Raw genomic sequence first — 25,759 nt, forward strand, 5'->3', positions numbered from 1 at the left:
ATTTATTGGAAATTAAGACTCTTTGTAATCTCAAGCCTAAAGAGGATGTTGAGGTCCTCAAAATGACTTTTTGGTGGCTTTGTTCAGACGGTGTGAACCCCACCCTGAAACCTTGACCCCCAAAAGTGCTTGGTATTTCACAGCCTTCAATTCGAGAATTAAGTATCCTATTAGAGTCCCAAGTTGGAGCTGAAAGCTACCTAAGTAGATTCTACTGCAGCCTCAGCAGAAAATCTCCAAGTCACTGGGGAGTTCCTAAAAACAGCTATTTCAGGACATAGATTTTTTTAGGTAGCAGGAGGAGAACCAGATTCCAATTTCATCTCTCTGGAAGGAAATAGGAAGCATCTTTTGATTGATATTTATCTTCTCGGTTGGGTGCCAAGAGGCAGCCTTTTATCACTGGAGGAGCCTGGTTGTGAAGCCTGGAGACTTGCCCTGAATTTGAGCTTCTCTACTGATTGGCTGTGTGACCACAGGCAAAACCCTTTACTTCTCTGAGCCTTGGTTTTCTCATTTGAGAATTAGAAATAATAATAGTATCCTGATCATGTAGTAGACTCAGTGTGAATGGCTCCTCTGCCTAGCTTCACAGTCTGTTCTTTCTTTTGTAGCAGATACTTTATTCCACTTTGTATTTGGGGGAATAGCTTCTCAGTCTGTCTCTCCCACTAGATGATAACTCCCTAAGGGCAGGAACTCAGCCCTTCTTCTAAAGCCAGGGGCAAGATTTTGTCCTTTTTTTTTTTTTTTTTTTTTTTACAGCCACACCTGCGGCATACGGAGGTTCCCAGGCTAGGGGTCTAATTGGAGCTGTAGCCACTGTCCTGCACCACAGCCACAGCAACACGGGATCCAAGATGCGTCTTCGACCTACACCACAGCTCACGGCAATGCCAGACCCTTAACCCACTGGACGAGGCCAGGGATTGAACCTGCAACCTCATGGTTCCTAGTCGGATTTGTTTCCTCTGCACCACTACAGGAACTCCATTTTGCCTTTTTGACTTTTTTTTTTCTCCCCAATGGCGTGATCTTGTGTGCAATGAGTAGTTGGGCCCCAATCAGGAGGCATAGATCACACAATAATTTGAACAGGGAGAGTGTAATATAAGGAATTATTGTAACTTTTTTTGCCTTTTTTTTTAATGGCTGCACCTGCGGCATATGGAGGTTCCCAGGCTAGGTGTTGAACTGGAACTGCAGCTGCTGGCCTACACCACAGCCACAGCAATGCCAGATCCTTAACCCACTGAGCAAGGCCAGGGATCGAACCCACATCCTCATAGATACTAGTCAGGTTCATTACAACTGAGCCACGATGAGAATGCCTGGAATTATTAATTTTTTATAGGAAGAATAATTATAAAGATGTAAAGAGAAGTCTAAAAGGTACCTCAGGCTGAGGGAGTGGACACAAGGAAGAACAAACTTGGAAAGGGTCCACCCCCATGGCTGGAGCTCTGACTTCCTTGCAGAAGTTGTGGTCATAGCCCACTGGATGGCAGAGAATTTTGTTAGGTTTCCTGGACCAGAACTGGTCTACAGTTGCTGGGCAGCAGAAAACAGCCCTCCAGGTACGGGTGAGATGAGACTGGTGGGCAGGTATATAGAGTCAGGATGCCATATAATAATTCCTTATATTACACTCTCCCTGTTCAAATGTCTGGAGCACCTGGTGCCTACATCAGGAGGGCCACGGTCAAGGCCAGGACTCCAAGGTCACCAAGCAACTGTGCATGCTGGGCACACAGCTGGGCCAGAGCACCACTGAATGTCTCCTACCACTGACAGATTCTGCAGGAGGAGTAAGAACCAAATCAGGAGGAGAAGCCCTCTTCTTTCTGTGGGATCCCAGAAACACACATGGCCTAGTGTCATCCTCCCTGTCAAGGAGAAGGGCTTACAGGGTCCAGTCTGTTATCTCAGAGCAGAGACTAAAGGGTGAATTTGGAGCAGAAGGGCAATAATGTAATAATGTGATAATGGGTGATCCAAAAGTATTTGAATTAAATTAGGAGAAGCCACCTAATCTGTCAGTCACTCCCTTAACCCCTCCTGTTTATTTTCCCCTTCTTTTAGTCCCATAAATTTTACCACTAATAAATGTCAAACCTCTCTAACTTCTCTTGTAATTTACTCTCTTGCAGCTCATGTCCCTCTGGGGTGTTCTGTTCTGTTTTGTTTTCTTAATGAGGCACATGTCTTCCTTTGCACATGCTTAAAAGAGACTCACGTGAAAAGGAAGAAAGAGAGAGAGAAACCCTTAAACAACCTGAGATCCAGTATTGCATCTCACAATGTATTTCTTCAAACTTGAACTTGTTTTCCCACCATCTCTACATTTCATTTCAAAGCAATCTAGCCATCTGTCCCCAACACCTTGGGAGTGTCCCCAAGCACTTGACCTCAGGTGACCATGGAAGGAATCAGAGCTGATCCAGGAATCAGTCTTTCTCTGCCTTTAAAGAAAACGAATCTGACTAGCATCCATGAGGACACAATTCGATCCCTGGCCTCCCTGAGTGGGTTAAGGATCCAGCATTGCCGTGAGCTGTGGTATGGGTCACAGACGCGGCCTGGATCCTGCGTTGCTGTGGTGTAGGCCAGCAGCTACAACTCTGATTTGACCCCTAGCCTGAGAACGTCCATGTGCCGCAGGTGCAGCCCTAAAAAGATAAAAAATAAAGAAAATGCAGTGATCACATCAGTTCAGACTACGGAATTCATCGCCTTGAACAAATCTCAAGTCCAGCCTCCAATCTGTTTTAGAAGAAAATAGGTGACAAAGCACAAGTTACCAGCACAAGTATCACCCAGAAAGCGTTTGGAAGGAACTAATCATTTCAGCTTGAGAAGCCAACCAAGGAGAGTATAGCGTGTAAAGAGCTGCAGATGCTCTCCAGTGGGAGATTGTGTTATTAGCAGGCACCAAATTTGTGTCAAGACAATGTTCTTAGGCATCCACCACCCGGTTCTTCCAAAATACTTCATTCTCTCCTGGAGAGTCAGATTTGCTTAGCGTTAGTGGATGATGCCCCTGTAGGAATTAGCTAAACAATGAGACAGGAATACAGTTAAGACTTTAGTTAAGGATGAAGTGATTTTGCAAACTAATCTGTTTACCATCCTTCAGAAGGGCTGGGAAGATCATCCCTTCAGATGAGAGAAAATGGCAGTGGGAGAGTTCCTGTTGTGGCTCACTGGGTTATGAACCTGACATAGCGTCCATGAGAATATGGGTTCAATCCCTGGCCTCACTCAATGGGTTAAGGATCTGGTATTGCCACAAGCTGAGGCATTGGTTGCAGATGCAGCTTGGATCTGATATTGCTGTGGCTGTGACGCAGGCCTGCATCTGCAGCTCCAATTCAACCCGTAGCCTAGGAACTTCCATATGCCACAGGTGTGGCCATATAAAGGGAAAAAAAATGGCATGAGTTCCCATCATGGAGCAGCGGAAACGAATCCGACTAGGAACCATGAGGTTGTAGGTTCGATACCTGGCCTCGCTCAGTGGGTTAAGGATCCAGTGTTGCCGTGAGCTGTGGTATAGGTCGTGGCTTGGATCTGGCGTTGCTGTGGCTGTGGTGTAGGCCAGCAGTTGTAGCTCCAATTCGCCCCCTAGCCTGAGAACTTCCATATGCCGCAGGTGCATCCCTAAAAAGCAAAAAAAAAAAAAAAGAAAGAAAGAAAGAAAGAAAGAAAAATGGCAATGGCAAAAAATAGAGGAACTTAATCTTTCCACCAAAATATATATCTATATTTGTGACTGTCTTACATATTTCTTCACAAATTGATGGACATTCTGGAACCTGGCGTAGATGGGCAGGAAGGCATGTTGGTACCATCCTAACACTTACGTGTACCAAGGAAGTCACGCTCTTAAATGATCAAGAATAATACACTGGGTAACGAGACTGTGGAAGGCCTTTATTTTCTTCTTTTTGTTGATCTGTATTTTCTGTGATGAACGTGTATTCTTTCCAAAATTAAATGTAGGTAAACATTTTAATGAAAAAAAAAAAAAAACCCCACATTTTTCTTCTCTATATCTCAGGCCATAGTACTGCTTTTTGTCTCATATCTAGCCAGACCCTGTCTAGCCTCTTCCTCCCCCTGCTCAGATGAACTGCCAAAAAATCAGCAGACTTCATTTTTGGAAGAGACTTTTGGAAGAGATTTATGTCTTCACTCTTGAACTTCTAAAAACAGCCTGCTTTTTCTTCCTCCCCTCACCGAGCGGTGATTGATGCTACACCTGCCTCTGATGTGACAAAATGCAAGCGATGAATAAAAAGCCTTTCGTGACTCTTGCACATTCTGAGGCAGCAGAAAGCACTCGCCAGGGGCACGGAGCCACGTGAAGACGCTCTGTGGGACATTCTTCCACCCCAGGCACGACTGGGTCAACCCACAGGCACCTTGAAGATCTCACCTGCTATCACTAACCTTTGATGTTGTCGCTCTGCTCTTTCAGATTTTTGACAATGAAGCCAAAGACCTGGAGAGAGAAGTTTGCTTTATCGACATTGCCTGCGATGAAATTCCAGAACGTTACTACAAGGAATCTGAGGTGAGCAAATGGATGGGGTGACATGTGGAAGAGAGTCAGTCAGTCATTCATTCATCAAACACTGATTAAGTTCTCCCTGACCCGGGACACTCCTATCTATCTTTGTGTTGATTCAATTTGCTTTCACATCTTGGTGTTTTCTTTACTGCAAGTCTCAAAATGGAGTCCCTACTTCTTGGGGCCCATCGTTAACCCTGGCTGCCACTCAATTTCAATTTAGTCTTCCTGTCTCCCCAGCTCTGCCATCATTCTGGGCAGCAGAATATACACAGGGCTGAACCACGCAACAATACTGGCCTCTAAAACACAGTGGCCACCTCTGGCTTCCTGTTTGGCCAGGCCTGGGCCCAACCTGTCTCCCCCTCGGCGGGGGCGATGTTTTATTTGTGTCTTTGGGGTCTAACACAGAGCAAATGATCCGTTGATCCCCTCTGAGTGGATATTGAAGACTTGGACAGCTCATCTCTTCACAGAACTTTTCTCTCGAGACCATAAAGCCCCCTTCTCTTTTCATCTTGACTGAGAGCAAACTTAAGGGGAAGTCTCTTTCTCTGTGGCTTCCATCTATAAGAATCCGCTGTTTGCCTCAGCGCGACCTTTTTATTTTACCCTTAGCGTGAGTACCCATTTATATCCCGTTAGTGTCTTATTAATGGCTGCTGGCAGAACTTGGGTGGCCCCCTTGTAAATAACGTCCCGGCCCTGCAAACGACAACAGATGCTGGGCTATTTCGGTTGTTTGGCAACACGCAGCCAATCACAATATGTTTGGACTCAGGGCCCCAGTCTTGTCCTTGAGCTGTAACGCACGGACCTTGAAACTCTTCCCTTTGAATCATTCAGGCTGTTTTAAGACGTAATAAATAAACCTGGTAAAACATGAATTCTACCATGACACGAACTGCGCTCCCAACGTGGTTCAGATTTTCTTGCCTCCGTATTTTAGGATTCATTTGGATATCGAACTCTAACCCAACGCTTAGCTTCAGATTTGCAGGCGTGTGCTCTGCAGCTGCCGTCCCTTCAAAGACCCGGAGAGGCTGATGTGAATTACATTCAGTGTGACCCAAAGTCTGAGCTTTTGAACATCATCAGTTTACATTATGCTCTGCAGCCAACCACACCCGTGAGTTTTCAGAAAAAAAAAAAGTGAGGCGTTCCCTGGTGGTTTAGCAGATTAAGGATCTGGCATTGTCATTGCTGTGGTTTGCTCACTGGCCCCAGAACTTGTGCATGCTGCAAGTGTGGCCAAAAATAAAACAAACCCAGGAAGGTTCCATTGTAGGTCAGCAGGTTATGAGCCCAATTAGTATCCATAAGGACGCATGTTCGATCCCTGGCCTTGCTCAGTGGGTTGAGAATCTGGTGTTGCCTTGAGTTGCGGTGTAGGTCGCAGACGCGGCTCAGATCCAGCATTGCTGTGGCTATGGTGTAGCCCGGTGGCTGTGGTGTAGGCTGTGGTGTAGGCCGGCAGCTGTAGCTCCGATTCGACCCCCAGCCTGGGAACTTCCATATGCCCTAGGTGCTGCCCTAAAAAGCAAAAACAAAACAAAACAAAACACCAAACCCAAACAAAGTGAAATGCTCCCTGCATAACTGCGAAGACGCTCAAGGAGAAATGTGTCCTCCCCTTGTCTCACTCTACAGAAGAGCTGCTTCTGTGGTTTCATATCAAGGGCACCAGTACTTATGGGGCTTCAGTAATGTGCAGAGCCTTAGGCAATGCATTGGATGAAGCTGCTGCCCCATCACTTCCATGGCTCCTTGGGCCTGGGGGTAGGGGGTGCTGCTAGCTTACCTAAATGATCTGGTCTCTTTGAGAGCTCAAGCCTTCTGGAAGGCCATGTTTGAGCTCTTCCTCTTAGATGGCTTCGATGTGGTCCTGCCTGGCACTCAGGGAGTTCCCTCCTGATCTGGTGGAAAGTCTTAGGATGGACATGGAACACTAATGACCAAATCAGTCAGGTCTCATTTCTACTCAAGGGGTGCCTGACTCATCTCCCTGTGCTTTGTGCTCCCAAGAACCACCACTGGAAAGCTTTTCCTCATTCACACAGATATTCGAGGAGTATTTTCTCATGCTTCACAGTCATTCATTTTTTGGGTCATAAAGTATTCTTTTCTGGATGCAGTCTGACCAAGAAAATGAGAAGTGAAGAGTCATTCATCCTGTAAATATGTACTGATACTCCCTGGGAATCACAGACAGTATTTAGATAAGGGTGTGGAGTGAGGCGAAGAGACACTGAGGGTCTCTTCCCCCAGGATCCCTTCCAATCTAGCAAAGGAGACAAACAGTAAAGAAAAAAGAAAAAAATCACATGAGTACATATGGAGTTAAAAGTCACACGCACCCTAAGGAAGCCTGCAAGGAGAGACGATGACAGAGAAACTGAACTCAAGGGGATGGGATCGGGGAAGATGCTCAGGAAGAATGACATGCTGGGGACCATGACATGAGAGAGCTGGGGGAGAAGAAAGGAGGTTGGGGAGGCGTTAAGATGCTTAGATTTTTATTCAAGTGCAGTAGAATGCCTTTGAAGAAGTTAAAGCTGGACATCGTATGATCTGATTTGTGCTATTAAAAGATTGCTCTAGAAGTTCCCATTGTGACTCAGCGGTTAAGTCACAACTAGTGTCCATGAGGATGCAGTTCCATCCCTGGCCTTGCTCAGTGTTGCTGCGAGCTGTGGTGTAGCTTGGATCTAGCGTTGCTGTGGCTGTGGTGTAGGCCGGCAACTGCAGCTCCAATTCAGCCCCTAGCCTGGGAACTTCCATATGCCGTAGGTGCAGCCTTAAAACGAGAAGAAAAGGAAAAAAACGATTGCTCTGGATGGAAAATGGACTGGACAGGAGCAGAGTAGAAGTCAGGAAGCCACTGAGGTCTTCAGTGTATCTGCATCATTGGTTATTTAGGTCACATGGTAGCTTGAACTAGAGGGCTGGAAGCAGATGAGCTTAGCTATTGTAGATGGAATTGACAGGGACTGGTCATGGACTGGCTATGAAGATGAGAGAAAAGGAAGAATGAAGACGCCCTTAGGGTTTATGGCTTGGACAACAGTTAGATGAGGGGATGGGAATGAGATGAGCAATGGATTTTAGAAAAAGAAGGATGGATTTTGTGGTGCCAACAAGGCATCTATAACGGATAGAAATGAGTCTGGTGCTTTGATGAGAGATCTGGACTGGAGACAAATTTCAGAAATAGAACAATTTAAAATCCTGCAGAAGAATGGAAGGGAAGAAGCATCAAGTGTAATGGGAAAGGGGTTTGGGTGCAAACGCCAAAGGGCGGGAAAGGGGTTCGGAAGATCAGGAAGGAAGGTCAGGGAATCTGCAAAGAACTGGCCAGAGAGTGAGAAGGAAAACAAGGGGAACACACCGAGGAGTGCACGGGTCAAGAGACGAGAATGACTGGTTGTGCTTAATGCTGCTTAGAGATGGATGGAGCAAAATGAGACTGGAAAACTGTCTAAGAGCAGTGGTTCTCAGCTGGGGGCCGTCTTGCCTCACAAGGATGCTTACAAAGTCTGGAGACATTTTTGGCTGTCACAGCTTGGGGGTGCTACCAGCCACCAGCTGCATGCTGTCATGAAGAGGACAGCCCCTCACGACAAAGAATTATCTAGCCTCAAATGTCAAGGCGCCAAGACTGGAAAATCCCGCCCTGGGAGAAAAGGTCCTTGGCGATGAATGGAGGTCTGAGTTCACTTCTCACCCTCAGAACCACCCCTGGCGTCTTAGGGTCACTTAGTGGATGCGGAAGAAAGGGGCCCAGAGGGCTCAGCCCTGCACTCGGCTCTGTCAAGCACTGCTTCCCAGAGGATCGTCAGCCTGCATCACAGGTAGAACTTTTTCTCCCTCGCCCTGGCAGTTGGACCACAAAGGAAAAGGCATAATTGGGAGCTTGCAATAAAATCATAGGAAATAGACGTTCCGTGGAACTCCCTTGTGACCCAACCCCACCACACATTCAACTTCCAGAATCCAGACTGCAGTGGGAACCCCCAGAAGGGAGAGAAGGGAGCGTCCTAGGCCCTTTTGGTTGGGCGTCATTAGCCAGGGGCCGAGAATGAGAGAAACAACCAATGCAGAAGGCAAACTGTTTCCAAATAAATTTCTCCTCCGCACATTGTTAATAATTTACATCCACCCTCCCGACCACAAGAGTTTCCTATTGAAACGGAATCTGCCCTTGTCATTTTCTGCTTAAAACCCCTCACTTCCAGCATTGCAAGTCAACTTACTCCAGTAACATTAAATTAAAACAAAAAGCCCTGGCCAGGAGGAAGCCCCTTCCCTTAGCATGGCCCTTTGCCTTCTCCCCTCTCTGGCCCTCCCCACCTCTGTGCCTCTCCCTTGGGAAGCTTCTAGTCTTTCCTCTTTAGAGTTCAGCTCAAATATGTCTTCTTCTCTATGGGCTTTCCTGGGCACCCCACTCCCTACCCATTTGCAGCGGAGTTCTGATCTGTGGCTTCTAGATCTCATGATAGCTCATGCCAGCTCACAGCTATATCATAAGCTCCATGAAGGCAAAGAGCTGTCTTCTTTTTTCTTTTGGGGGGTGGGGGGTACACCGGCAGCGTATGGAAGTTCCCAGGCCAGGGATCAAACTCGCACCACAACAGTGACCTGAGCTACAGCAGTGACAACACCAGATCCTTAGCCCACTGAGCCACCAGGGAACTCCCTTTATCACCATACCCCAGCAGCTAGGACAGCACCAGCACACAGCAGCCACTCACAAAGTGGTGGTTAAATGAATGAGCGAAAACCACAGGCTTTTATTTTTTCCTTCTAACAGTGACAATTTCAGAGCGAGCACTCTCAAAGAAAACGCGTTTGTTGCCGTTAAGCTAACAGTTGTGAATCCGAGTTCCTTATTTTTTTTTTTCATCCGAGGCCTACAGCTTTATGGGCTTTTTCTTCCAGTCCAGCTTTGTTAGTTGACAATGTCAGCGTGGTAAATAGGAACACATTTTCTGCGGAGAAAGCCGAAATGCTGGTGGGCTCCATCTGTTCTGAGAGTCTTGAAGCCTGTGCGTTCAGACCAGCGTTATCTGGGTCACCCCTCAGCGCCCGTCTCACACGCACACACCATCCAGGCCAAGCAGGGGATGGAAGTGCTTTCTGTTCTTTTTCCATTTGTCCCTAGAAACCTCCAAATCACATGAGAGACAAGAATGCCTCTCTCATTAAGGTAACCAGAGCTGGAAATTTTCCATTGGGTGCCCTCTGCCTCGTGGCCCTTGTGCTCCCACTAACCAGAGTTTCAGAAGGATGCTGGAAACTCAGAGTCAGCTGATAGCCCAGCCCGGGGCTCTTTTTATTCTCATTGTGCAGCGCCACCATTTCCCAACCATGTCAGGGGCATGAGTTGCAGCTCCCAAGAGCCTCTCAGTCTCAAGTTTTGCTCTCCTACCTATGGCAAGACTCTGTAGGGCAGCACTTTTTCTTTTTTAAATCATTGGAGTTCCCATGGTGGCTCAGCGGGTTAAGAACCTGACATTGTCCCTGTGAGGATGCGGGTTCAATCCCTGGCCTTGCTCAGCAGGATCTGGTGTTGCCTCAAGCTGCAGTGTAAGTCACAGCTGCAGTTTGGATCCTGTGTTGCTGAAGCTATAGTGTAGGTCGGCAGTTGCAGCTCTGATTTGACTCCTAGCCTGGAAACTTCCATATGCCAAAGGTATGGCCTTAAAACCTACAAAAAACAAAACAAAACAAAACAAAAACGAAAACCAAAAAAATCAGTGTCAGGTTCCCGTTGGGGTGCAGCAGAAAGGAGCCCGACTTGTATCTTTGAGGATGCAGGTTCCATCCCTGGCCTCACTCAGTGGGTTAAGGATCCAGCATTGCCATGAACTGTGGTGTAGGTCACAGATGCGGCTCAGATCCTGCGTTGCTGTGGTGGTGGCGTAGGCTGGCAGCTGTAGCTCCAATGAGACCCCTAGCCTGGGACCCTCCATATTGCACGAGTGCGGCCCTATTTAAAAAAAAAAAAAAATTTTTTTTAATTTAAAAAAATCAGTGTTCTCAGGCACTGAGAGCATCTCCATGAGTCTCATCCAGCCCTGGCCCCCATCAGAGTCGTAAAACTCTTTGCACCAAGTCACATTTGCACCACCCCAGCAGCAAAGACGAGTGAAGTCAGAGTCTGAGCAGGTTGCACTTGTAATGTGATTGATACGTGGGTTCTTTCCTCTGCCAAGATTTCCATTCCTCTGATGCTCTGCCAAAATTTCAAGGTGAAGATCTCAGCCCAGGAATGAGGAGTTCGGGGTCATAGTCGCCGCCTGCCCTTGGGGACACAGGCAGTGAGCCCAGACCTGCAGAGCTGAGTTGGCTCTTTGGGATGCAGGAACAAATCTCAACACTCAGCCTCCAGGACTGTTCCAGCCTAGACAACTGCCAAAAGTCGGCTCAGGGACCTAACTCAGAGGCTTTGGATGTTGGCTCAAGTCTCACACTCTTCCTCTTGGATTCACTGTAACTGTTTATAAGGTTCAGCTTCTGTTAAGGCCAGAGTGGCCAGAGAAAATGGCATCTCTAGTGGCTTCCTAGGTGCTGCCCCCCTGCAGCTCTCCCCCAGAGATGCACATGTGGAGGCATAGGCAGCTTCTAAATGGCCAGACACGCCTTGAGTAGAAATGTCATTTTCTGACAGAGGAAGTTCAGAAGTAGATGTTTTGTGCCTTTTTTGTTTTTAAATCTTCATTGATTTATGTAAAGCAAAGAGGAGTCTATAGATGGGTGGTTTTCAGCTAGGACCAATTTTGCCCCCCAGGGTCAACTGGCAGTGTCTGGAGGTATTTTTGAATGTCACCACTGGCAGGGGGTTGTGTGCTGTATATGGCAGCTAATGCATAGAGGCCCAGATGCTTCTAAACATCCTATAGTTCAGAATGTTATGCAGCCTGTCCAGTCATGGCAAAGTCGAAAGACTCTGCTGTAGAACAATCCAAAGATAGGAAATTAAGTAAAACCTATTAGGAGCAAGACTCATGCGTTAATTTCTTTCTTTTGCACATTTAAGTGCCTACTGGGAGCTCCCTGGTGGTCTAGTGGTTAGGACTCAGCACTTTCATCTGAAACCACGCTGAGATTCCCACAGCAAGTCACTGAACACCACAGCCAAAATTATAAATAAATGATAAAATGTAAAAGTGCCTACTGGAGTTCCCGTCGTGGCTCAGTGGTAACAAACCCGACTAGTGTCCATGAGGACGCAGGTTCAATCCCTGGCCTCGAACAGTGGGTTAAGGTCCTGGCGTTGCTGTGAGCTGCAGCGTAGGTCACAGACGTGGCTCAGATCTGGTGTTGCTGTGGCTGTGGTGTAGGCCAGCAGCTGCAGCTCCAATTGGACCCCTAGCCTGGGAACTTCCATATGCCTCAGTGTGGCCCTAAAAAGACTCCTCCCCCAAAAAAGTGCCTATCATGTGCCAGGACGCAGGTTCGATCCCTGGCCTCGATTGGTGGGTTAAGAAGCTGGCCTTGCCATGATCTGTGGTGAACATGGCTCGGACCCTGTGTTGCTTGGATCCTGCGGGCAACTACATCTCTGATTCAGCCCCTAGCCTGGGACCCTCCATATGCCGAAGGTGCAGCCCTAAAAAAAAAGTCTCCATTTTACCAGTGATAAATAGAGCATAATAATTCTAATGGAGAAATTAGGGAAATTTACAATGTTTTGAACACGCGTAGCAATGGAGGCAAACGTGAGACTGTCCCAGAAGCTGTGTGCCCCAAAAGTGGGTAGAAGCGGATGTAGGAGAGTTCCCAGGCAGGGTCTGATTTAGAGCCTTCCCTTTGAGTTGGGTAACGAAGGGGACGCTTTGGGCCGCCAGGCCCCTGGATTATCGAGCTTTCCTGGACGAAGAAATCCTTGGCAGCCAGTTTACTGGCCACACAGATCTAAATATCTGCTGAATTCTCTCTTCAGGGAGAGAAAGGGAACAGAGATACATCTGACTTTTCCAATAACTGTCAAGGGTGCGAGATTAAATGCTGTTTGCTAAGTACAACGGGCCCCCAGAAAGGGAACAGAGAGGTGAGATGGGTAAATACTGTCGTACGTAGCCGTACCCTTCAGTACAAAGTGCTTCCTCCAAACCACTCTGCTCCCCAAAATTAAAAATATTTTCATGTTGGTCTCTATCTTGGCCGTAGAGGGTGGTAAAAATTTTCAATTATCTCCAAATGGCCAGATTTAACACAGCTGCCTCCTGCTGGGGTATGTCATGGAGTTTGTTTGCTGTGTTGTTATTGTCATTTTTCCCCCCTTTACCCTCTGTCCATCTGTTTCTTTCTGAGAATAACGCAGCTGTTTTGTGATGGGTTCCAATTTACCCGGGCTGGATGCCTCTGGGATCATAAGAACTGGCCGCCCCACTGGTGCGGGGCGGAGCCTCACGGCCAAAGTGCTCCCTGGTGATAACCGCCAAAGCTGGGGCAGAAAGCCTGCAAGGAGACGGCCAGCGGAAGGGTCCCCAGCGGCCTCACGGGGCCCTGAGCATTCCACCACCACCTTGGCTCTATTAGATAGGGAGGCACGTGGCGGTGGCCTCTGGAAGTGGCCGGAACAGTAGATGAAAAGGAAAGTCACTGGGAGAAGAACATTTTTCACGGCAGGTTCTCTTATCTGCTTCCGATGAAGCCTCGGTGACAACCCAAACGCCTCCAGGGATCCCAAGAGGAGAGCAGCATGGCGACTGCAGTGTCATTACCAAGGCTCCTGAAGGTGCAGGAGAGCCTGAGTGCTCCATCTCCTGGGACACCACCTTGCTTTCTCCCTGTCTGCCAGCCCCCTTCACAAGCTGGATAACACTCTCATCAACTCCAGATTGATGGCCCTAGAAAGGCGATGGGTCTCCGGCCCAGTGGGAGGCTGGTGTGGCTCCCTTTGTGTGTGGGAGTGGGGATCCAGTCAGCCTGGCCAGGAAGCCATTATCCCAAAAAGGCTGGAGGGAAGTTCTGCCATTCCTCTGATCTTTGAGAACCTATTCATTGTGAAGGCATCTTGCAAGACACTGGGTGGGGACGTAGTCTGTGCAGTAGAATGAGAAGTAAGACCCCCTCACCTTTAAGAAGCCCGTGATCTGGTTGGGAGGATAAGGTCTGACGACACAGGCTATGCGATGGCACAGCCCAGGGCCGCAGGAGAGCTGCCTTCTCACCACGTGGGATTCTCTCCCTGAAAACTCCTGTGCTCCCACCACACCACACGCATCAGGAAGAGGGCAGCTCCATAAACAGAAGTGGTCAGGACAGGCTTTAAAGGAGTGGGAGAATCTGAAGTGGGTCTTTAAACAGTGTTTGTCTTTATTGTTTGTCTGTTCGCAAAGTAGTTCACGATCTTTGCAAAAAAAATTCCAATGTGGCATAAGTATGTAAGGACAAAAAAGCAAATATCCTGTGATGCCTCATCACAAAGATGGTGTTGTTAAAGTTGGGGTTTATGGTGTTTATACTTAAACATAATGCCATACATAACATCAGTTTGTACAAATAAGTGCACACAAGGCAAGTCTGCAACATGTATTTTCCTTTTTTTTTGACTTTTTTTTGTTTGTTTTTGTCTTTTTAGGGCCATACCTGTGGCATATGGAAGTTCCCAAGCTAGGGGTGGAATTGGAGCTGTAGCTGCCAACCTTCGCCACCGCCACAGCAAGGTGGGGTCCGAGCCACGTCTTCCACCTACATCACAGCTCATGGCAACACTAGATCCTTAACCCACTGAGTGAGGCCAGGGATCAAACCTGCGTCCTCAAGGATGCCAGTCTGTTTCCTTACCACTGAGCTACAATGGGAGCTCCCGCAACATGCATTTTCTCACTAAGGATGTAAGCTTGCCGTCTTTCTGGGGTGGCACACATCTCTCTGGCAGGCTTTGTAAGGACTGTGTGATGTGCCAGTGTATGATTATGTCCTTCTCCATTGGGTGGACATTTGTGGTGTTTCCGTTATTTTGCTCTTACAAGACTGCAGGCACCATCCTCCTGCTGTATTTTTTTGGTGTAGTTTTCTTTTTGTCTTTTTAGGGCCACACCCATGGCATATGGAGGTTCCCAGGCTAGGGGTGGATTTGGAGCTGTAGCTGCCAGCCTACGCCATGGGATCCGAGCTATATCTTTAACTTACATCACAGCTCACCGCAACACCAGATCCTTAACCCACTGAGTGAGGCCTGGGATCAAACCTGTGTCCTCATGGATACTAGTCAGATTTGTTTTCGCTGAGCCACGACAGGAACTCCAGTATAGTTTTCCCCCCTTTGGCTACACTCGCAGTGTGTGGAAATTCCCAGGCCAGGAATCAAACCCATGCCACAGCAGTGACAATGCTGGGTCCTTAACCACTAGGCCACTAGGGAACTCCTAGTTTTAATATTTCTATAGATTAAGTTCTAAAAGTGAAATTGTTGAGTCGATGTCTATGTGGGCTTAAATCTTGTTAAATATAGGCAAATCATCCCCGACTCCAAAGTCATTTAATAATGACCCTGTGACCCACACTCATGTGGGAACCTCCTGAAGTTTGAAGAAGTGAAATTAGAAAGGCAGTGAAGTAAGTGAGAGCAAAGGCAGTGAAAAAGTAGATAATTCCAATGAGTGCTCAAGGGTCAGCGAGTGACTGAGGCAGGGAAGAATAGCCTTGAATGCCAAGCCAGGGAATTTGGATTTTATTCTGCAAGCAGCAGAGAACTGTGAAGGCAGGGTTACCTGCCGTCTGTCAAGACATCTTTATTTGTGACGGCACCAGAGAGGCTAAATCTCTCAGGGGACAGTGAGGGCAGGCTCCTGGACACCAAGAGGTTTAGGACCTGCAACCCATCAACCTTCTTCTCTCCCTCTTCCACTGCCTCTTTCATGAACAAATCACCTTTAGCCATATTGGAGCAGTAATACTTTGTTAATGAAAAGAAACTTTTGGAAATACCAGGGCTCTAAACAGTAGTCCAGCCTTCGGTAACCCCGGCTGCATCGTTTGTAGACCAGTAATGGGCAACTCACTTCCCAAGGGAACAAATAGGTACGCTCTTTCAGTTCTCATTTCTTCCAAGGTAAAGAAAGCTGGGAAATACTATGCCTAGTGCTTGTTTTTAAAGCCAGTACTGTTCTTTTGCCTAATGATGTGGAGCCACCACAACATTGTGAGCAAAGCCATTTTTTGAAAAAAATCCCGGGCCGGGGATCTGAACCCATGCCACAGTGACCCAAGCTGCTGCAGTGACAATGCCGGATCCTTAACCCACGGCTCCACAGGAGAACTCCAAAGCCAGTTCTTATTGGGTGTTCTAGGAAGACGGTAGTCCCCAACTCCATCCTAGAGAAAGAATTTTTGTTTTTTAATTTTTCAAGGGAAAAATAAACAATTTAAACTGCTGCAATAATTTTCATGAGTGAGGTTCCCCAGAGCTTGGTGCCAAGAGTAGCAGTTCCCAGTCTTATCCATTGAATTAGGTAGTGAAATGCCAAAGCACGTGAGTCAAACAAAACTGAGGCAGATGCGTTCCTAAATATGAGATCAAAACCGGAGATTCTAGGTCTCTGCCAGGAGTGGAGTTGTTGATTGTGGCATCAGGTCATTGACTCAATGGAAAGAGCCCCATGTCCTAAAAGGAAGGATTCAACCGTGCAAAGCATCCACTGAAGGGAGAAACACGTAGGCTTGTTGGAGAGGGATGTACAAAAGATAACGAACAGAACATCTGGATGGGGATTCCTAGCCCGTGCTGTCCATGTGTAGGTGGAGCTCAGCCCTGATGTCATAAGGGGCTCTGGCTTCGGAAGGCCTCCCCGGGCATCACGTTGCATTTCATCAGCACCAATGATGACTCACCCTCTTGGATCTCTTCCTCTGTTCAAATGATGGAGAGATGAACTGAGACGCAGTGAGATGATGTGAAAGACAAGGCATTAAATAATGACTAGCACGGTCCTGGCACATAATAAGCATTTCGTAAGTGTTCTCTTCCCCCTGCTTTGACTCCGGCATTGAGAGCTGCAGATGTGTTGGTGAGATGGTTGCTCAGTGGAAACTAAGTGTCTTTGGAAAGTGGCTGCCATGAGTGGGGCTATGGGAGTGTGTTGGCATATTGCTTTTTACTTATTGGCATGAATGGAGAAGAGAAGCAGAGTGTTGGTTTTACTCACTCCAGTTCATAAGGTCACAGACTTTTCTGCAGGTCCATCAAGATCCCTTAGAAAATAGAGCCGTTTGTATTGCTGAGACTTTTTTTTAATGTGTTGTTATTACATCTGTTGTTGTTTAACCTGAATTCAGACTCCATGTGTCTCTGATGCTTCACCTCTAAGAAACCTTGGAAGTTACATTTACTCTTTGTTGTGCCAGCTTGGGGCAGTTTGTGGCACTGGAGTCCCAGGATGCTACCCAGGTGATTTTGGCATTTTATCAGCTGTCCACCATGAGCCTTTTATCAGGTGTATTTAGAAGAGTAATAGTTAAGACTTTAAAAGAAGGAAACAGGGGAGTTCCCGTCGTGGCTCAGTGGTTAACAAATCCGACTCGGAACCATGAGGTTGTGGGTTCAATCCCTGGCCTCGCTCAGTGGGTTAAGCATCCGGCATTGCCGTGAGCTGTGGTGTAGGTCGCAGAGGCGGCTCGGATCCCACATTGCTGTGGCTCTGGCCTAGGCCAGCAGCAAAAGCTCCAATTGGACCCCTGGCCTGGGAACCTCCAGATGCCGTGGGAGCAGCCCTAGAAAAGACAAAAAAAAAAAAAAAAGAAGGAAACATGTTCGATCCCTGGCTTCAGCCAGTGGGTTAAGGATCCACTGTTGCTGCATGCTGTGTCTGTGTAGGTCGAAGATGTGGCTTGGATCTGGCATTGCTGTTGCTGTGGCTGTGGTGTAGGCCAGCAGCTACAGCTCCGATTCAACCCCTAGCCTGGGAACCTCCCTATGCCACAGGGGCAGCCCTAAAAAAAAAAAAAGATGAAGAAGAAGGAAACAGGATCCAAAGGGTCCAAAGCTTTCAGTCAGAAGTGAACAGATATGACCAACCTCTTGAATTCATCTCATGGAGGACCCCCCTCTGTACCTTCAAGAAAACAGGCATTAAATCCACAACTTGCTCACAGCTTGGGTCACCTATATAAACCCCTGCTATTTTTAGTCTTATGAAGGAGTTCTCTTGTGGCATAGTGGGTTAAGGATCTGGCATTGTCCCTGCAGCAGCTTGGGTCGCTGCTGTGGCACGGGTTCGAACCAATTCCTAGCCCAGGAACTTCCACATGCCTCGGGCGCAGCCAAGAAAATAAAAACAAAATAAAACACCAGAACCTCTCACCCTTAGGGCAGAGTTCCCAGATCAGATTTGGATCACCTTAAGAGCTTTTCAAAAAAATGCAGATGTCTGAGACCCTCTCTGGACCGAACAAACCAGACGTGGTAAGATGGGACCCAAGGACCTGTGTGCAGATGCACCAGGTTTGGAGAAATAACCTCAGAGCAGAGCTTCCCAGCCTTGTTCACACCATGACACGCGTAGAAGGACGATCGGTCTGACTGGCACGTTGGGGGCTCCCGGTCACTAGGGGAAGCCTAGTCTGCTGCTACTTCCCCAGGGGCTGAGGGGACCACTACCTTCTCACGTCTATCTCCCATTCAAGGTAGGGAAGGTCTGCCTAAGAGAGCGCCATTTACTGTGTTCACATTTTTAAGCCATTTTAGCGCTACTTAATTTTTTGAAGGCAGAAGGAAATAACAGCGTAAGCCTGGAAGACTGCCCATTCCTCTACCAAGGGAGGGGTCAGTACCTTGGGATTTCATTCCATCTGTTGAGAATCTGATACCATCTGTCATCTGTAGAGTCATACTCAACGCCTTCCTTGCCAGCCGAGAGTGTTTTTATCATACACCTTTGGGCAGTTGTAAGTTGCTTCTGAGTTGGGGTCTGGCTTTGGAATAGCCCTCATTGAAGTTTGCTGTCTTTAATCAAAGACTGTAATTGGTGTCCATCAGATCCTCTGGCTCGATCTTGCCGAAGCCCTTTCCCAACTAACTTGAAGAATCTACAGCTGCGACTCTGGGATGATGGAGGTGGTATTTTTTTTTTTTTTCCCCTTTGAGAAATAAGACCTGACCCAGTGATTCGCTCCTCCGCTGCTTCTGTTTTTTTCAGACTCCAAGTACAACTGTTCGACTTCTACTCCAAAAATATCTGGGAAAGAATAGGTGCTATTAAGTTGCTTGTCTTCATCTTTTATTGTCAAGGGACCCAAAGAAAGACATACAATTACCAGCTCGTTAACTTGGGCCTTAGAAGGTTTCAACAGATTTCTCACAGGGTGGTTAAACCTGGCTCTAGAGGAGTAGGCACTAACTTTTGAGAACAAGAGGAGTCACTGCTAAGTTGTTTTATTCAGTTATATTGCTTAACGCTAACCACCCAGTAGAACAGATATTGTTTCCATTTTCTTGATAGAGAAACTGAGGCTCAGAGAAGTCTAAGTAGCTTGCTGAAAGTTTCAGGAAGCCTTGGTTCAAACGCCAAAGACTGTGCTTCTCTTCCCCCACCAAGCTGACTCCTTCAGGCAAAGCCAAAGGTACAAACACTGTTGTCTGTCTTTGAAAAAACACTCCAGGAAATTTGTTTCCTCCTGAAATGTGCTCTGCTAACCCCCAAGCCTCACCAAGCGCTTGAATGGAGGACCTGAGGAAAAGACACTAAGGAGAAGCAAAGGCCTTCCCGGTCCCTCGACTTTCTTCCTCACGTTTAATGATCTGATGGAACTCGACCCCCCTTCTTTTAGGAAAATTTTCCTCCGTGTGAACATTCTAGGAACTAATGAGTTGGCCAAAACGAACCTGGGCTGGGAAAAGTGAAACGTGGCCATCCCACATGTGAGTAACACAGGAACCCACTAAACAGAAAACAAAAGTCATAGCCCCTAAAGAATACAGCTAGAGACCCCGGTTTGAGAAACATTCCCCTTCTCATTTTATCATCCCCACAAATAGCCTTAGCATTAAATAACGTGCCCAGGTTCACCCAGGGAGTTGTTGCTCCAGCAGAAATTCAAACCCAATAAGGTTCCGGCGTTGCTGTGAGCTGTGGTGTAGGTCGCAGATGTGGCTTGGATCCCACGTGGCTGTGGCTCTGGCGTAGGCTGGCAGCTACAGCTCTGATTAGACCCCTAGCCTGGGAACCTCCATGTGCCGTGGGAGCAGCCCTAGAAAAGGAAGAAAGACAAATAAAAAAAAAGAAAGAAAGAAAGAAAGAAATTCAAACCCAGGGATGTCTCATTCCAGAGCCTTTTTGGTCCCCACTCAGTTCTGCTCCAGAGAACCTAGGACTCCACAGAGATGCTTCTGAGCCCAATAAAAATAAATTGTCCAACAATGAACGTGGAAATAGTCCAAGGAATCCACTCATCAGTTTTTAACCTTCTTTATATCTTGGGATTCCGAATAATACTATATTTGAAAAAAACAAAATTAGGTTTTTTTTATTTACTCTGCCCTTGTATTTTTTTATTTTTCTTTATCTTTTATTTTTTAAATCAATAAAAAATGAGTTCTTAAACTAAGTTTGAAATCTATTCCAGCTTTAAAAATGGAATCCTTTACTGCCTTCACATACAGACCGATTGGTTTATTATTATTGAATATCTCTATCCCAGTTTCTTGCCTAACCCCAAAGCAAGTTGGAGTTCCAAGTTTCCCAGAATAATTCAGAGCATGGAGAGCAAGCGAGATTCAGAGACAGTTAATCCAGTGCTGATCACGGTTGCCCTGGTGCAACTCATTAAGAGTATTTCTTAGTCTATTATCAGCTCTTGATTTCATAAACTTAAGCTATCCATGGACCACACTGTAAACGCTCCGTATGGGTACATGATACAGTTATCCACGCTTCATAGCATGTGGCCAGACAGCACAGCTAAGATCAGAGTGAGCAGGAACAGTACCAGCTCAAAGGGGCTGCACACGGAGCCCTCCTTTATGGGAAGAGCTTGGCTCATTGGCTGCTAGGAGAGCTGGTGCCTGGCCTCTCACTGTCACACATAGGAAGGTGGGGTCCTCTCCAGTGGGCCCTTGAATGACTATGGTTGGATTAGAGGTGATCTTAAAAATATGAAGTCATATCCGTTTGTGCCAAAAGGAACAAATTAGCTTTATGTCTCGTTGCTCTGAAATGGGGGACCAGGCCTGAAGCCGGGGACAAAGAGGAGTTATAAGTCCACACTCCACGGGCAGCTGCTCATCACCATGGCCAGGTACTCCCCAGGGCTGACCCAAATGGCCCTCTCGCCGTGGCACCCGCCATCCATCTCTCCCCCATTCCTAGTCTATAGATGCGGGAGGGGAGTTCTTAGGGTCATTGGGAGTATGCTTCTTGCCCAACCCCAAAGCCATGTAAAGGAAGTATTCCAAGAGAATTAATTATAGAAATTGGAGCATCTACCAAAAAACCCCCAAAAACCCGCGATTTGCCTGGCTGGGAACCTGCCATCCCACCAGACTAGAGGGAGACTGCACAGAGTTCACAGGAAAACACGGAGATTGATGGATGCCTGCTGCCCATCTGGAGATTTCTGAAGGAGGAGGCTTGTGGGAGAAACCCATGACAAGGGCGGAGACGGAGCTGCGGAGAACAAGCCTGAGAGTAGGATGGGGGCCATCCCTTGGACATTATACAAAATAAGGATAACAGTGTACTACCTTCGAGGTTGGTAGTGAGGAAAATTCCAGGGTGTTTGCTCTGAAACTCAGCAATTCTCCAATTCTCTAACACCATCCGAGTGTCAACAATTCAATTGTTTCGACACTGACTTTAGCATCACATAGCACAAGTTCAAGGACTTGGCCCCGTAAGACCCCTCCCACTTCAGATGCCAGTCACGAATCCAGGGCAGCACAGTAACTAGTGTGTCTGTTTTTCCCTCCTTCCCGCAATGTCATCCTGACATCGGAGAACTGTGCTAGGAGAGCTCACAGAGCTCAGGAAAACCCTTGACCTGGGAGTTCCCACTGCAGCTCAACAGTAACAAACCCGACGAGGATCCAAGCGGACACGGATTCCATCCCTGGCCTCGCTCAGTGGGTTAAGGATCCGGCGTTGCGGTGAGCTGCAGTGTAAGACAGCAGCTGCAGCTCCGACTCACTCCCTCGCCTGGGAACTTGCATATGCCACGGGTGCAGCCCTAGAAAGACAGAAAGACAGACAGACAGATGGAAAGAGGGAGGGTGGGAGGAAGGAAGGAAGAGGGAAAGAAAGCGAAAGAGAAAACACTAGCCTTACGTTTACTAGTTTATTATGAAGAGAACAGTTTAGGAACAGCCATAGGGCCTAAGGGATGAGGGAGGGGGGCGCAAACCACCACCCCGCTGCCACCCCACACAGGGATGTGTTCCCCAGCCCGGGAGGGCTCCAGTCCCTCGTCAAGAGTTTAGTTTGTATGTCAACCACCAGCCTCCTTCTTCTCCCCTCCCCAGAGGCCAGTGGACTAAGCACTTGATGTTTCTGATAACCAGCCTCACCCTGAGGCCATCTAGGGGCTGCATCCTAAGTCACCTCAAATACATTTCTTATACTGCAAAGATTAAATGAGAGAGGTATCTAAAGTGCCAGTACCCAGCAAGCATTTGATTCCCATTTGCTAGATGGTGACTTTTCCCTCCTTCTAGCCTCTCCTTCCCCCTGACCACCTCTCTTTAGGTTCTCTCTCGCTGGGTCCTCTTCCTCGCCCCTAAACGGCATCACTCGGGGCTGGAGGCTGCTGACTATTAAATTGTTTTGTGGTTTATGCTCAGATTTTCTATTCTCATGCTCCCTCTTTTGCAAATAGAGTTTTGATTTTTTTTTTTTTTGGCACTAAATTAGAACTGAGAAGGGCTCAGAACACCCACCAAAAACACACTCCCTCAACCACAGCCACCTTTTTCTCTGCCTTTCTACATGCCAGACACACCTTCTGAGTCAAGTCTTTTAAGAGAGTCGCTTTGCAGAGGACAAGCACAAATCACTCTTGTGTTTGCGGTACACGCTAGTGCCAAGAGCAAATGCTTTAAAAATAGCACTTTAGGTATTAACTGCTAACAAAGCAAGAATTGGCTGCTTCTGGCCACAATTTGCATTTAGGGGTTTTTTGGTTTTTGTTTTTTTTTTGGTTTTTTGTTTGTTTTTTTTTAAGCTGAAGCACATCAGGTGACCTTTTAAGAAAAGCTTTCGGTCAATTCTTAAGCACACTCGGTTGCTTTTTTTAAAAAACATCTTTATGAAATCTAATTCACATACCATACAATTCACCCATTTAAGGTAGAGAATTCAATGAATTTTAGTATATTCCCAGATACGGGTAACCACCTCCACAATCATTTAAAACAGGTCCATCACCTCCAAAGAGAAACCCTGTAGTCTTTGACTCTCGCCCCCGCTAGTCTCTCACCCCCTCAAACCCACCCCAGCCCAGGCAATCACTAATCTTCCTGTCTCTGTAGAGTTCCCTTTTCTGGACATTTCATATGAATGGGATCCTTTAATATGAGGTCTGTGGGGACCAGCTTTTTTGAAAGCTCTTTCATTTTTATGTGTCCCTTTTAAGATTCAAGTTCAAGAAATATTGGTCCACATTTGGGGCTAAATTTTGCCCGGTTGAAATAACCATTCATTTGAAAGGGAATGAGAATAATATCTGTAACATGGAGTCTTCAAGAAAAGTTCCAAAATGCAGGGGAAAAAATCTGATATTTTTCAGATGTCTTAGTTCGTTCCTAATTGAGGGGTGAGCATTATAGTTGCATAATATATAGCAATTCCTAGCCACTTACTGCTTAGCCCTTTTTCACTTAACATTTATCAAAGACTTCTAATTTCAATTAACAGGGCAAGCCTTTGTTGGCTATAGTCCTTTGTGGCTCAAATTGAAAGCATAATTAATCACAGAGACTTTATATCTCAGTGAATGCCGGCTAATAATATTGCCTCTGAGATGCAAGCTGTGCTCCAGCCAGGCCCAGATCTCCTGCGGGGTTCTCCTTGCACCTCCCAGATGCGAGACTGCTGGTGACAAAGGCAGGGACACAGTTTCACATGGGCTGCACTAAGCAAGAAGCCCTTAGCATCACCTTTGTTCTGCTTTGTCCAAGTGTGAGATGGATGAGCCCTGAAGGTGTGATTGACCCAAGAGAGAGGAAGCCTTGTAAAAAAGATGCACCCACACAGAAGGGTGGCTGTCGAGGTCCATCTGGTCCCAGGGAGAAGCCCTGGCACCAGCTTCATATAGATGGGCTTTAACGACAAGGGTCCAATTTGCCATCTGCCAAGCCCGGGGAGCACCGGTGGGATTCAGAGCCAGAGCTCTCATTGTGGATGGATTTAAAAGCCCCCAGCCAGAGGAACTTACAGCCTGGTGTGTTCCCAGTTAGCCAACTGCTGGGCAGGGCCCTCAAAGCAAGAGTATTGACTGAGTGGATGAACTAGCTATGGAAGAGTCACAGGGGAATCTAGATGCTTTCCCTTGTGAAAACCTCTCTGATTTGGTATTTTAGGTTGAACTGGGTCCCCCAAAAAGATATGTTGACATTCCGACCCCTACTACCTGAGAGTGTGACTTTATTTAGAAACAGGGTCTTTTCAGAGGTTATCAAATGAACGTGAGGTTGAGTGGCCCCCTAATCCACCATGATTGTGTCTTTTTTTTTTTTTTTTTTGGCCATGCCCATGGCATGGGAAGTTCTGGACCAGGGATCAAACCTGTGCCACAGCAGTGACCTGAGCCACAGCTGCAACAACACCAGGTCCTTAACCCACTGAGCCACCAGGGAACTCTGTGTCCTTATGCAGGGAAGAAATTTAGACACAGAGACAGTCATGCCCAGAAGGAGGACGATGTGTAGACCCACAGGACAATGCTACGTGACCGGAGTTTACATCGACAGGTCAAGGAACACCAAAATTGCCAGCCAGCCAAACCACTGGAACTGCAAAGAGGCATGGGACAGACTCTCCTTTCCAGACCCCAGAGGGGACCTATGCTCCTGACACCTTGATCGCAGACTTCTAGCCCCAGAACCGTGAGACAATGCATTTCTGCTTAAGCCCCCAGCTTGTGGTCACGTTGTTGCATCAGCCCTCGCAAACCAGCTGGGCTCCCCGTTAGGGAAACAAGCTGCACCCTCACTCGGAAGATTCCAGGAGGGAAAGGATTGTATTTCTCTCTGTGCTGCTCTCCACTCTTTAAGAGGAAGGCTTTTAAACGACCCCTCTGATGCTCAAAGCCTGTCTGATTTTGAATCTGACCCATCCTGACCCCGAGACATAGCTGTCCGGTGTGTCCATCTGCAAGGGAAGCTCCCAGCTTGGATGAAACAGCTCCTGCATGTGCCCCCCATGGGGTTCCGGGACCCCGATAAAATCAGTGAAATCCCTTTCTTTAAGGGTGTAGGGCAACCTGCTTCATACCCTGCTTTGTCAACATAAAACAGTGTTCTGGAAAGAGAAGGTGGGAAAGGGGTTGCTTCTCGGCCTGATGACTGTCACTTGTCCTTGGCCTAGAACCTAGTCATAAGCGTCCAAGAAGCAAAAGCCCCTTTTTTGGGATTTCTTCCACCACCATACATATGGACGCTGACAGGTGACAGCCTCCAGAAACTGGAGACGTCCACCCCACCTCTCACGGGCAAAAGGACAGCAGCATGCTGGTGGGCAGCCATATTTGGGGGCACTTGTTTTTCTATACCCTTGACACAGGGATAATAAAGTAATAATAACCCTGCAGCACTTCAGATATTCCTGCTGCCTTTCTTCTGAGGAGCTTAATGAGATTTGAGGAAATTGCATTACAGTATCTCTTAAGGATGTTTCAGGATCTCGTACTTCTTATCCTGTGCTCTGGGATGTTTCCTGTGAATCCGGCACCACCTTTCACGTGTAGGGCTGGGGTCTTTGCCCACATTATCCAATTTAAGCCTTGCAGCAGTCCCATGAGGGCTTTCGTATGAACCATCCTGCAGATGAGGAGACCAAAGCTCCCCTCTGACAGCCTGTGCCAGAATTTCAGCCAAGACTGCCCAGTCCGCCTGGTTGAGGGGCAGGGAACCCAGGTCCGGGAGTCGCCCCCGCCCCGAGCTTGAATCCTAGAGGCCTGTGGATTAGTCAGTGATCGTCTCAGCTTCAGGCTCCTCATCCGGAGCGCGGGGGTGGCATTTGTATTCTG

At 47.3% G+C, this 25,759-nt stretch overlaps 1 protein-coding gene across 4 annotated transcripts in view; it reads left to right on the forward strand.

Annotated features, from left to right (window-relative positions):
* PITPNC1 (phosphatidylinositol transfer protein cytoplasmic 1) overlaps window positions 1-25,759 on the forward strand; it is a 274,382-nt gene that overhangs the window by 217,006 nt on the left and 31,617 nt on the right. For all 4 annotated transcript variants that reach the window (XM_047756868.1, XM_047756867.1, XM_047756865.1 and 1 more), the window contains exon 6: window positions 4,481-4,576. In XM_047756868.1, the coding sequence (XP_047612824.1) occupies window positions 4,481-4,576 (96 nt within the window). The remainder of the gene's footprint in view (window positions 1-4,480; window positions 4,577-25,759) is intronic.

The sequence above is a fragment of the Phacochoerus africanus genome, chromosome 14 (genome assembly GCF_016906955.1).
Source record: "Phacochoerus africanus isolate WHEZ1 chromosome 14, ROS_Pafr_v1, whole genome shotgun sequence".
In the NCBI taxonomy this organism is placed as follows: Eukaryota; Metazoa; Chordata; class Mammalia; order Artiodactyla; family Suidae; genus Phacochoerus; species Phacochoerus africanus.